The sequence below is a fragment of the Symphalangus syndactylus genome, chromosome 13, assembly GCF_028878055.3.
Source record: "Symphalangus syndactylus isolate Jambi chromosome 13, NHGRI_mSymSyn1-v2.1_pri, whole genome shotgun sequence".
Classification (NCBI taxonomy): Eukaryota; Metazoa; Chordata; class Mammalia; order Primates; family Hylobatidae; genus Symphalangus; species Symphalangus syndactylus.
In genome coordinates, this window is record NC_072435.2 from 43761370 (window position 1) to 43775184 (window position 13815).

The window sequence follows — 13815 nt, forward strand, 5'->3', positions numbered from 1 at the left end:
CATTTATTTATCCATCCACCCGTCCATTAATCCATCTATGCATCAAAACATTTATTCATCCATCCAAATATTTCTCACCTATTAATCCATCCATCCATCGACCCACTCATCCACCCACCCACCCATCTGTCCATCCATTTATGCATCAAAACATGTATTTATCCGTCCAAATATTTATCCACCTATATCTATCCACCATCCTTCCATCTACCCACCCACCCATCCAACCATCCATTTACTCATCCATCCACCCATCTGTCCATCCATTTATGCATCAAAACATTTATTCAATGATCTAAATATCTATTGACCTATCCATCCATCCATCCAGCCAGCCAGCCATCTATGCATCAATCCATCTATACATCAAAACATTTATGCATTCATCCAAATATTTATCCACCTATCTATCCATCCATCCATCCATCTACCCACCCATCCATTTATTCATCCATCCATCCATCTGTCCATCCATTTATGCATCAAAACATTTATTCATCCATCCAAATATTTATCCACCTATCCAACCATTTATCCATCCATCCATCCATCCATCCATCCATCCATCCATCCATCCATCCAACCATCCATCAAGCCAGCCTGCCAGACATCCATCCATCTAAGCATCAATCCATCTGTGCATCAAAACATTTATTAATCCATCCAAATATTTACCGAACTATCCACCCATCCATCTTTTTAAAACATCTATCCTCCATCAAGCCTTCTAAACATTTATCTTTTAATCCATGTGTCCACCCACCTACCCATCCCTCAGGTCACCTATTCATCCACCATCATTCATCCACACAAATATTTACTCACCAATCCTTCCAATTATTTACCCACCCAACTTTCCATCCCCTTTATGCCACCATCTACTCAGCCATCCAACTATCCAGTGACCACCCAGCAAACATTCCCTGCACATCCTCTCCAGCCAGTCCCTGGGTCTCTATGGCCCTTCCCCAGCCCTTCCCTGGCCAGCCCAGTCCACCTGGCCCGGCTCACTTGCTGTCCAGCAGGTCCATGATGGGCTGCAACACATTGTCAGCGTCCTGGGCCACGCTGCTGCAGGCACTGGCTGGCACATTGCCTGTGCCCTTAACCTGGCTAAGGATGTCACCCATTTGTTTGACACACTCTTCAATGTGCGGCTGGAAGCTGGGGACACAGAAGGGAAGGGCTCAGATCACAGGAAGAGCTGGATGAGGACACAGATGCTGATCTGTGGTCCTTGAGGTCATATCATTAGCATCGCAGCACATAACCGAGCAAGAATGGAGAACAGACCAGATGAGGTGGCTCACGCCTTTAATCCAAGCACTTTGGGAGGCCAAGGCGGGCGGATCACGAGGTCAAGAGATCGAGACCAGCCTGGCCAACATGGTGAAACCCTGTCTCTACTAAAAATACAAAAATTAGCTGGGTGTGGTGGCATGCACCTGTACTCCCAGCTACTTGAACCCAGGAAGCAGAGGGTGCAGTGAGCCAAGATCGCACCACTGCACTCCAGCCTGGCGACAGAACGAGACTTCGTTTCAAAAAAAAAAAAAAAAAAAAGAGTGGAAAATAGTAACAGCAGAACCAGGCAAAGGGATAAGACATTTGCCTGCATTGTTCATTTCATTCTCAAAATCCTACCCAGGTACTATTATTGTCATCACCCCAACTTTACAGAGGAATAAAAAAAATATAAGGCTCAGAGAGGTTAAGTGACTCACCCAAGGCCACACAGCTAGTAAGCAGTAAAGCCAAGATTTGAACTCAGCCTTGTCTAACTCTGAGCCTGCAATCTTCACCTCTATATCTGCTGAGCCTCCAGACGCCCCAGGCTCAGAGGGCTGAAGGCTGTTCCCTCCCCACTGCCCCCAGCCCTGGAGATGCTCCCACCTGGTAGCAAACACCCGGCTGAGCTCATCCAAGACGTTATTGAGTTTCACCTGAAGCTCCTTCAAGATGTCACTGGCTTCGGCATCCAGCTAAGGAGGGAGAAGGGACACCAGGCCAGGTTCAGTAAGTATCCACATGTACTGGGCATTTTCTCATCTGACCCAGGGAAAGGGATCCCAAGGGGCGGGAGGGGAAACTGAGGCACAGACAGTTATGCTGCAAGCCTGGGTTTAAGAGCATGGCTGAGCTGGAATTCATCCCCAGGCCTGGTGGCATATGAGCTTGGGGGCCTGCAGGGACACAGTGGTGGGGGTGTCCCCATCCCTTCTCCAGCCCTGCCACGGCCCTGCCTCACCTCCTTTCCTCCCATGGCTTCGAACATCTTCTCCAGCTGAACTCGCAGCTGTTGAGTGTTATTCATGAGGATGCAGGGCTGCGGGTGGGAACAGAGAGGGGAGTCAAGCCTCAGGACCTCTCCCCAGAGCCTCCCCTACCCACCGCCAGGGACCTCGGGATGGTTTCAGGGTCTGGGTTTGGAGGAAGTTGGGGTCCCACGGGGTCACCTGCAAATGGAAGGGAGCGTTTGGGTTCAGGTTCCTGGGCGTGTTTTTGCGGGGCGGGGGGGCATCTTTGGGGATTGGTGGGGGCAAGAAGGACTCAAGTAATCCCACAACCCCGGGCCTGGTGGGTCCATGAGAGGGGCTGGGAACTCTGGGGGTAGCAGAGATTCCTGCAAGAGCCCAAAGCTTTGCAGCTCACACCCTGAAGGCTTCATTTGCAACAGCCAGACAGTGACACACTGAAGGCGTGTGCCCTCACCCCAAGATATACACACGAGACTCCCCCACAGATACACACACTCAGACATGCACAGCCAGACACAGCCATAGACACACACTCACACCATGCACATTCAACACTGCCATACCAAACCTGGTGAGACACACCCACCCAGACATGCACACACACACACACACACACACACACTCACACTATATGCAGTTAACTCAGCCAGACAAAACATGGTCACACACACCCAGACATGCACAGCTGGAGACACACACAAGCATACACACACTCACACTATAACCAGTTAAAACAGCTAGATAAAATATGAGACACACACCTAGATGTGTTGTACAGTTGAACACACATATTCACACATACATACACTCACACTATACCCAGTTAGCACAAATGAAACATGGCTAGACACCCACATTCAGATATGTACAGACGCATACAGACAGACACACACACTCACGTTATACCCAGTTAACACAGCCAGACGAAACACAATCACACATGCACACTCAGATGTGCACAGTCGGACTCACGCACACATTCATGCCATACCCAGTTAACAAAGCCAGACAAAACATGATCAGATACGCACACTCAGATGTGCACAGACTCACACACACACACACACACACACACACGAGTATACCAGTCAACATAGACAATACACAATCAGACACATGCACTTAGTTTCCATATACTCAGACACACACAACTATATACACTCTGATCACACACATTCAAACAAGCATCTCTAAACACACAGACAATCCAGTCAGATCACACACAGGTGGACATACATAGCCCCAGGTGTCAGGGCCCTGGGGAGAAGGGAGTCCTGGGGATGCTGAATGGGGCTGAGGAGGGGGATAGGTCAGGGGCCCCCTCAGGTCACCACTTTCTCCTTCTCCTTGGAGCAGTAGGAGGCAAAGTCCTTGGAGATGATGTCTGCATACTGGAGGAGCACATTACTGATGGTCTGGGGAAGACACAGAGTGTGGGTGAGAGGAGAGGCTGGGACCAAGGCAGGCCCCAGTCGTCCCATCAAGCCCACTAGTGAGATCAGTGATGAACCCAAACCCTATTAGCACCTAAGATGGGCCCTTGGGCTAGGCAAATTCTCCACCCAAGATGACCATCAAGACCTAGAGGAGATACTGCTCGATGAAGACGATCATTTTATGTAGACCCAGTTCTTTCTCAGAGCAACCAAGCAGCATATTAACCCAGCTTCAACCACAAGATGACCTGATCTCAAATCAAAAGCCAATTCCTACTTGTAATTCCCAAGGTCAACACAGCCTAATGCCAATCAATCAAACCTCAACCCCAATGATCCCAACCCTCAAACTCATCCCAAGACTCACTCGAATTCTGCATCAATCTCAGCACTCACTCCAACCTCAATTCCAAATCAAGACCCAACCCAGCCTCAAACTCCAACCAAACAGCATTGCCAACTCGCACTAATGACCTCAATTCCAACCCTGATCTCAACCCACACCTCAGCTCCAACCTTACCCTACACCTTAACTCCAACCCCAATCTCAACTCCAATCTCAATTTAAACCCTAATCTCAACTCCAACCTCCATCCAAACCTCAACTCCAACCTCATCTCAACCTCAACCTCAACCCAAACCTCAACTACAACCTCAACCCAAACTCCAACTTCAATCCCAACCTCAATGACATCACCAACCCCAACCTCAACCTCAACTTTAGCCCATCTCCAACTCGGGCTTCAATTCCCTAACCCTGACCCCATCTCCTAGCCCCAACCCTACCCACTCTCCCACACCTTGGCAAAGCGCCTCATGTAGTGCCCCACAATCTGAGGGTCAGGACACTCGAGTTTCTTGATGATTTCAAAGCTCTGGTTGAGTTGGGAGAAGACGTCCACCACGGAGCAGGAGAATAGGGCATGCTCTGAGGTCTGCTGGAACTGCAGGGGGAAGGAGGCCAAGAGGAAGGAGGAGATCAGCACCAGAGAAGCCCCAGAGCCCAACTCTCCCACTCTCCATGGGGAGAGCCAGAGACCAATTTCCCCGGGGTGAGATGGACAGAGGGCGAGGTTGACTTAGAGTCAACTCTAGAGGTGGACGCAGAAGCCATGGGGTGCCTGGAGGTGTCTGGCTTGATGGAACTCACATTTCATCGTTGATGAATGAACAAAAGATTTTAAAAATCATGAGCAAGGCAAAGATGGCGGACACCTACCAGAGACTGGCCTCATCCCAAGGGCAAATTTCCCCGAAATTGAACCCCAATGGGAAGACTAGGAACTTGGTTGTAGGTTGGCCTTCTTACCCCATCCTTCTTGTCTCGCTCCAGGGCACCATGCAGGAAATCCCGGGACACCTCCTCATTCTCATCCAGCCACTGGATGACGAAGGGTTCAAACCATCTGGAATGAAGAGCCGGGATCGGGCTCTGCCACCTCTTGTTCTCCTCAACCTCTGCACTGCCTGGTTCTGACCCACTAATGAGTGGAGCTATGGCTGCTCCTACTCTGCCTGGGGCTCTCCCTGCAGCCTTGAGTGGCTGCTCCTCTGCTCGCCTCCTGCACTGAACCTTAGTTACTTTGCTCATGAAATAGATTGAGTGGCCCCTTTTACAGCAGGGCCCAGGCCTGTGGGAATCCTAGTTCAGATAAGCTGCCCATGGAAAGTGGGTTTATTCTCTGAGTCCTCTCTGAGCCCTCCGTCCATCCTTCCCTCCCTCCCTCCCTCCCTCCCTTCCTTCCTTCCTTCTTCAGATAAACTGCCCATGGCAAGTGGGTTTATTCTCTGAGCTCTTGTTTCCTCCCTCCCTCCCTCCCTCCCTCCCTCCCTCCCTCCCTCCCTCCCTCCCTCCCTCCCTCCCTTCCTTCCTGCCTTCCTGCCTGCCTTCCTTCCTTCCTTCCTTCCTTCCTTCCTTCCTTCCTTCCTGGGTCTTGCTCTGTTACCCAGGCTAAAGTGCAGTGGTGCGATCATAGCTCACTGCAGCCTTGACTTCCTGGGTTCAAGCAATCCTCCCACCTCAGCTTCCCAAGTAGCTGGCACTACAGGCACGTGCCACCATGCCCAGCTAATGTTTTTTTTGTCTTCTTTGTAGAGATAGGATTTCCCTATGTTGCCCAGGCAGGTCTTGAACTCCTGGCCTCAAGTGATCCTCCCACCTCGGCCTCCCAAAATGTTGGGATTACAGGCATGAGCCACCATACCCAGCCAGAGCGTTCATTTCTTGTACAACAGAAGACTATCCTCCTGTGCTGCTGGGAGCAGTGAACGACACAGCACAATTCTCAGGAACTGGCGGCACCGTACTATCCTCCAACATACAGCCCAGGAGTCAGATGTCTCGAGTTTAAATCTCGGGTCTGTCATGTACTGGGAGTCACCGTGGGCAAGGAATGTGGCATTTATTCACTCATTCATTTTATTTTTATATTTATTTATTTTTTGAGATGGAGTCTCACTCTGTCGCCCAGGCTGGAGTGCAGTGACATGATTTCCGCTTACTGCAACCTCTGCCTCCTGAGTTCAAACGATCCTCCTGCTTCAGCCTCCCGAGTAGCTGGGACTACAGGCGTGTGCCATCACACCCGGATAATTTTTTTTTTTTTTTTTTGAGACGGAGTCTCACTTTGTTGCCCCAGCTGGAGTCCAGTGGCGCAATCTTGGCTCACTGCAACCTCCGCCTCCTGGGTTCAAGCAATTCTCATGCCTCAGCCTCCCAAGTCGCTGGGATTACGGGCACCTGCCACCACACCCGGCTAATTTTTGTATTTTTAGTAGAGACAGGGTCTCACCATGTTGGCCAGGCTGGTCTCAAACGCCTGACCTCTGGTGATCCACCCACCTTGGCCTCCCAAAGTGCTGAGATTACAGGCGTGAGCCACTGCGCCCAGCCAATTTTTGTATTTTTGTAGAGCTGGGGTTTCACCCTATTGGCTAGGCTGGTCTCGAACTCCTGACCTCAGGTGATCTGCCCGCCTCGGCCTCCCAAAGTCCTGACATTACAGGCACAAGTCACTGTGCCTGACCTATTCATTCATTTTATAGATGGGATCTGACTGTCTTGTCCAGGCTGGTCTCGAACTCCTGGGCTCAAGCAAGTCCTGCCTCAGCCTCCCAAATTGCCGGGACTACAGGCATGTGCCACTGTGCCTGGCCATTTGGCATCTTTAACTCTCCAATTTCTCCTCCGCAAAATAGGAATAAAAATAATCCCACCTTAACTCATAGAATTGTCAAAAGGATAAAATGAGAAAGTCACATGGTTCCTGTTGCTGTTATGACTATGAATTTTCTGGGCTATAAGAGTCAATTGCTCAATGGCTGGGAGTGGGGAACACTGGATTCAAGCCCCACCCGTGACCCTGATGCCCAGGTAACCCTGAGTAGGTCAGTCCTCCCCTCTGGCTTTCCTTCTAGCTGTCAGTGCTACAGTTCTGGCTTGGGTTGGGCCTGGGGCAGGGGACTTACGCAGGGTACTCAGGCACACGGTCCTTGAAGGCCGGAAGTTCTGTCACATACTCATTGTAGAGCCATTTCACCTTGAAGTGGAGGTTCATGTAGTCGGCACTCTTGCATAGACGATGCTTGTCGTGCTCTGGCCAGGGACAAAGAGGATGGCACAGCTGGAAGGGTCTGCCACCCTCTGTCTCGGCAGAGAGGCTGCCTACTCTGGCCATCACTGATGTCCAACTCAGGCATGAGGGTATAGGGTGCTCACAGCCTTGGAAGGGACACAGTAGAGCCACCTGGTGTGGCCAGGTTGGGGAACACTGGGGTGGGAAACTCACCCTCCATGGCATACTTCATGTCTTGGGCAAACAGATTCCACATCACTTCAGCGCTGATTTTACCCACATTCAGCTCCTGGGGAAACCTGGCAAAGTTGTGGAAGTATAAAACTTTGGCAGGCAGAAGGCAGATGGATGGGCTGCTTTGCCCTTCCCTGCCCCACGGGGGAGTGTAGGGTAGGGTAGAGGGATTTGGGTTCAGGTTCCCTCACAGCCACTGCTGACTGATTCTGCACTAAGGCTTTGCTTCTCTTTGAGCCTCCACCCACTCATCGATTTGTCCCTCCATTCATTCATTCATTCATTCATTCATTCATTCATTCATCCATTCATGCAACTATCCACCCATACACTCAACAACTCATTTATCTATTCTTCCATCCATCCATTCATCCATCCTTCCATCCATTCATTCACCCACTCATGCAACTATCCATCCATCCATGTACCCATCTATCTATTCATCCATCCACCCATTATCCACCCATCCAACCATCCCTTCATCAGTTCATTCACCCACTCATGCAACTATCTATCCATCCACCTACCCATCTATCTATTCATCCATCCACCCATCCACCCATCCATCCCTCTTTCCATTCATTCACCTAATTATGCAACTATCCATCCATCTGTTCACCTATCCTTCTATCTATTCATCCATCCATCCATCCATCCATCCATCCATCCATCCATCCATCCCTCCATCCATTCATTCGCTCATTCATCCAACTATTCATCCATCCACTCAACCACCCATCTATCTGTTCATCCATCTATCCCTCCACCCATTCATCCAACGATCCATCCATCCACCTACCCATCTATCTGTTCATCCATCCATCCATCCATCCTTCCATCATGCACCTATTTATCCATCCCTCTATCCATTTACCCACTCATACAACTATCCACCCATCCATTAAATGACCTATCTATCTATTCATCAATCCACCTATCCGTCCATCCCTCTATCCATTTATTTACTCACTTATCCAGCTATCCACCCATCCATTTACCCATCCATCTGTCCATCCATCCATCCATTCCTTTTTTTTTTTAGAGATAGAGTCTCACTCTGTTACTCAGGCTGGAGTGCAGTGGTGCGATTTTAGCTCACTGCAACCTCCACCTCCTAGGTTCAAATGATTCCCGTGTCTCAGCCTCTCAAGTAGCTGGGACTACAGGCGCGAGCCACCATGCCCAGCTAATTTTTTGTATTTTTAGTAGAGACGGGGTTTTGCCATGTTGGCTAGGCTGGTCTCAAACTCCTGACCTTAAGTGATCCTCCTGCCTCGGCCTCCCAAAGTGCTAGGATTAAAAGCATGAGCCGCCACACTCGGCCCATCCATTCCTTTATCCACACAGTCATTCTTCTACCAATCTGTCTGTCCATCTGTTATTTATTTATTTATTTATTTATTTATTTAGAGATGGAGTCTCACTCTGTCACCCCAGGCTGGAGTGCAGTGGTGCAACCTCGACTCACTGCAACCTCCACCTCCAGGGTTCAAGCAATTCTCCTGCCCCAGCCTCCCAGTAGCTGGGATTACAGGCATGTACCACCACGCCTAGTTAATTTTTGTATTTTTAGTAAAGACAGGGTTTCGCCATGTTGGCCAGGCTGGTCTCGAACTCCTGATCTCAAATGATCCACCCGCCTTGGCTTCCCAAAGCACTGAGATAACAGGCGTGAGCCACCATGCCCAACCCCATCTGTTTATTAATCCATCCATTCATCCACCCACCATTTAATCCATCCAAATCCCTGATCTTAATTCCCTAACCAGGATATGTTAACGCCCCAAAGCTAGAGTCCTTTCTAGCACTCATCTGGCAGAGAAATAGAACACAGTAGCTCATTCAGCTAACACAGATGAGAATTCTACAGACATATAAATCCACAAATGAAAACTGTGCACATATTCACACACAATACACAATATTGTATATTGTACAATATTGTATGTTGAAGTGCATTCAACAATTTTACACATAATATAAATTAAACCCAAAACCCATTGATCACAACAATATACAAAATTACTTACATCCATACATGTAAGATATAATGCAATTTAAATGTACGATATGTATTAAGGTAGGACATAGTAATACTTGAGCAACATTACTATTAATTAACCTACACACACATACAAAATTATACACATATATACACACTGTTATTCACGCAAACGAATACATACAAAATACATGTCTGATTATACCAGTGATTGTGAACATACACACGATTTTATGTTTATGTTTGCAAATTATACCCATATTTGAATTTCGCACAGGCACAATCAGACCCACAATTACTCCCAGGTGCACATTTGTGTGATTAGACAAAATCATCTTGACACACAAGACACAATGTTGTATACGTACACGCGATGACACCCAGATAATTAACTGCACAGATACAAAACTCACTGGTTGAGGCAGGGAGTGTAGGAATTCTTGTCTTCCTCAATGATGGACACTATGAGGGTAATCAGCTTGGACCAGAAGTCAAGGTTCTTGATGCTGGGCCCCTGTTCCTCTGGGGGAACCTCCCCCTTCTTGGCCTGAAATGGACAGTGGAGACCTCGGTTATAGGGGGTCCAGAGGTTGGTGCCTCGGTCAGTTTATTATTGAAGAACAAGAGGTTTTTGAGGAATGCGTCCCATTATCATGTATATGGTTCAGGTAAGAAGTCTATAAAGAGAGGAATTGAACTCATAAACTGGCCCAAACAGAGCTCATGTCAATGCAGCTTGATAAAGCTTAAGATTTTTAGACTCCACTCTAAAACTGAATGGAAATAAATGAAACCAAATTTAGCTGAACAAACCCAGCTCCACTAAACCAAATGGAAATGAAATGAATGCAAATTAAGCCCACTTAGCTTAACGGAAGTAAGTTTTTCCTCAGAGTTAAATCAATGGAATTGAACTTGGGCCAATTACACTGAATGGAGTGCAATTCAACCTAACTGGATTGAATTAAACTCAAATGAACTCCATTGGATTGAACCTAATCAACTCGTCCAAGATCAACATCAACCCAAATCAAAATAATGGAAATAAATCGACTAGAACTCAACTCCACCCAAGTCAACCCAATCCAAGTCTACCTATCTAAAGCCAACCTAACATACTCAGGGCAATTCAACCCAACTTTTGTTAATCAATGGAAATGAGTGTAATCAGCTGAAATTAGCCCAGTTCAACCCAATTCAACTGAAATCAATTGCATCTAATCCAACAACCCAGTTCATCCTAACTCAAGACAATTTAACCCAGTTGAGAACAACTTGACTTGAATGTAAATGAACTAAATGGAAATGAAGGAATTTGTACTCAATAAAACTCAATGCAATCAACCAACTTGTTCTGCTCACAATTTTTTTTTTTCTTTCCAGAGACAGGGTCTCATTCTGTGACCCAGGCTGGAGGGCAGTGGTGCAATCATGGCTTACCATAGACTCGAACTCCTGGGCTCAAGTGATCCTCCCACCTCAACCTCCAAAGTAGCCAGGACTACAGGTGTGCCACCACACCTGGCTAATTTTTGTACATTTTGCAAAGATAGGGTCTCACTATGTTGCCCAAACTGGTCTAGAGCTCCTGGCCTCAAGGGATCCTCCTGCCTCAGCCTCCTAAAGTGCTGACATTACAGGTGTGAGCCACTGAACACAGCCTGGCTCATTAATTTGTCAAGAACAATTTTTTTTTTTTTTTTTTTTTTTTTGAGACGGAGTCTCGCTCTGTCGCCCAGGCTGGAGTGCAGTGATGCGATCTCGGCTCACTGCAAGCTCTGCCTCCCAGGTTCACACCATTCTCCTGCCTCAGCCTCCCGAGTAGCTGGGACTACAGGCGCCCGTCACCACGCCCGGCTAATTTTTTTGTATTTTTAGTAGAGACGGGGTTTCACTGTGTTAGCCAGGATGGTCTCGATCTCCTGACCTCGTGATCCGCCCACCTCGGCCTCTCAAAGTGCTGGGATTACAGGCGTGAGCCACTGCACCCAGCCGTCCAGAACAATTTTAACTTAAGTCAATCAAACAGAAATAAATATAACTAAACTGATTATGGTTGAACTAAACAATCTAATTTAATCCAGTTCACCTCAACTCAATTCAAATGAGAGCGAGACTGACTCCAACTCTAGTCAACTGAATGTAAAGGAACAGAATGAAATCAAATTGAACTGAACACAGCTTATGTGTTATATCCTATCAGAACCTGGGTAGGGGCTGCCTCTAGCTCCCACAGCCTCCTGAGATACCACTATCTCAATACTAACCATCCCTGTTTGTAAATTTCCAGTTTGTACATCTTTCCCTCATAATAGGCTATAAGTTACAGGTGGCTCATGCCTGTAATCCCAGCACTTTGGGACGCTGAGGCAGGAGGATCACTTGAGCCCAGGAGATCAGCCTGGGCAACATAGTGAGATGCCATCTCTACAAAAATACAAAAACTAGCCTGCCATGGTGGTGCGTGCCTATAGTCCCAGCTACTTGGGAGGCTGAGGTGGGAGGATCACTTGAGCCTGGGAGGTCGAGGCTGCAGTGAGCCATGATTGCATCACTGCACTCCAGCCTGGGCAACAGAGTGAGACCCCATCTCAAAATAAATAAATAAATAAATACAATTTAACTCAACATTTACTGAACAGTGACTGTATGCCAGACATAAATTTTTATGCCAGGCTGGGCGTGGTGGCTCACGCCTATAATCTTAGTACTTTGGGAGGCCGAGGCAGGTGTATCACCTGAGGTCAAGGAGTTCGAGATCAGCCTGGCCAACATGGTGAAACCCCGTTTTTACTAAAAATACAAAAAATTAGGCGTGGTGGTGGGCACCTGTAATCCCAGCTACTCGGGAGTCTGAGGCAAGAGAATTGTTTAAACCTGGGAGGCGGAGGTTGCAGTGAGCTGAGATCATATCACTGCACTCCAGCCTGGGTAGCAAGAGTGAAACTTCATCTCAAAAAAAAAAAAAAATTTTTTTTATGCCAAACTCAACTACACAACCAAGTGTACTGAGTGCTGACTATATTTTACCTAAACTTAGAGCTCATGAACTCTTCTCCCTAATCCTGAGATGTGGATTAATGACCCCATTTTATAGAAGAAGATACTGAGGTTCAGAAGAGTTAAATCCCTCGGGAAGGGGCAGTGCTGGCACTTAAGCCTGTGTCTAGTTGGTATCACCGTTCCCTTCTGACCCATCTGGAGTCTCACCGGGTCTGTCTGGTACTCCCGGCTGTAGAGTTCATGGCAGTTGTTGAAGATATATTCATAGGTAGAATTAAGGCAGGCTTTCACACAGTCCTTTACCACCTGGCTGGCTCGGGGCGGGCTCTGGAGTTCTTGTACCTGAAGGGAGGGAGAGAGGCATAGGCGGCCACAGCTGCGACAGGAGGTCCCCAGGAAGTGACTGCGAGTCATTTTAGGTTTAAGGAAATGAAGTGGTATGAAGGGAGAAGGTTACTGAGAAAGGCTGCCACTCTCCAGGAGAATGTCACTTGTCCTGGGAGCTGGGAATCCTAGAAAACCCTCCTTGGAGAGCAAAGGCAACTGGATCCTTTCCTACCTTCATCCGAAAGAAGGTGATGCTGGTGAGAAGGTCCACAGTGGATTTAAGGTCCTGGAGTCTCTCCGGGCTGCTGGCTGGGAAGTTATTCTGTTGGGAGCAGGAAGAGAAGTAGGGTTATGGAAGGCTTGGGGAGGATGGGAGGCTGCTTTTCAGGGGGACACAAAGGCTCCCCGGTTTCAGGCTGGGGGTCGATTAGAGCACCTCGAAGCAACTGGGTATCTGCTTGGATGCACCAAACACATTATGGCAGGTAGTGCCCGTGCAGGTGCACATACGCCAGAGGAACACATCGTACATGCGAAGATGGGTCCTCCCATGCACACACCTGCTGGTAGCTTTCCCCTCCAGGCACACACACATGCACGGGGTGAGCAAATCCTCATGCGCGCACTTCCTACCCGGTACATGGAAAGGTCGATCCGCAGAGAGTTATGCAGCTGGTCCAGGAGTTTCACGAAGCGCTCTTTCTGAGGAGGAAGGGGAGGAGGGAGGATGGATGGAGGCAGGGCATGGCCACCATACTAGCTGAGCGCCTACTGTACAGTAAGTATACCTCATCCACAACCCTTATAATGTCCATTTCCATTCTATAGCTTTTTTTTTTTTTTGAGACAGAGTCTTGCTCTGTTGCCTAGGCTGGAGTGTAATGGCGCTGTCTCAGCTCACTGCAACCTCCGACTCCCAGGCTCAAACAATTCTCCTGCCTCAGCCTCCCACGTAGCTGGGACTACAGGCACAGGCCACC

General features: G+C 48.3%; 1 protein-coding gene across 6 annotated transcripts in view; it reads right to left on the minus strand.

Moving 5' to 3' along the window:
• UNC13A (unc-13 homolog A) overlaps nt 1-13815 on the minus strand; it is a 91874-nt gene that overhangs the window by 24350 nt on the left and 53709 nt on the right. For 5 of the 6 annotated variants that reach the window (XM_055239267.2, XM_055239266.2, XM_055239270.2 and 2 more), the window contains 12 exons: nt 13469-13537; nt 13068-13157; nt 12716-12850; nt 9919-10052; nt 7483-7568; nt 7163-7289; nt 5004-5100; nt 4495-4638; nt 3590-3673; nt 2249-2326; nt 1894-1982; nt 1012-1164 (listed from right to left, as the gene is read on the minus strand). In XM_055239267.2, the coding sequence (XP_055095242.1) occupies nt 1012-1164; nt 1894-1982; nt 2249-2326; nt 3590-3673; nt 4495-4638; nt 5004-5100; nt 7163-7289; nt 7483-7568; nt 9919-10052; nt 12716-12850; nt 13068-13157; nt 13469-13537 (1286 nt within the window). The remainder of the gene's footprint in view (nt 1-1011; nt 1165-1893; nt 1983-2248; nt 2327-3589; nt 3674-4494; nt 4639-5003; nt 5101-7162; nt 7290-7482; nt 7569-9918; nt 10053-12715; nt 12851-13067; nt 13158-13468; nt 13538-13815) is intronic. The other variant, XM_055239269.2, reaches the window with a different exon arrangement.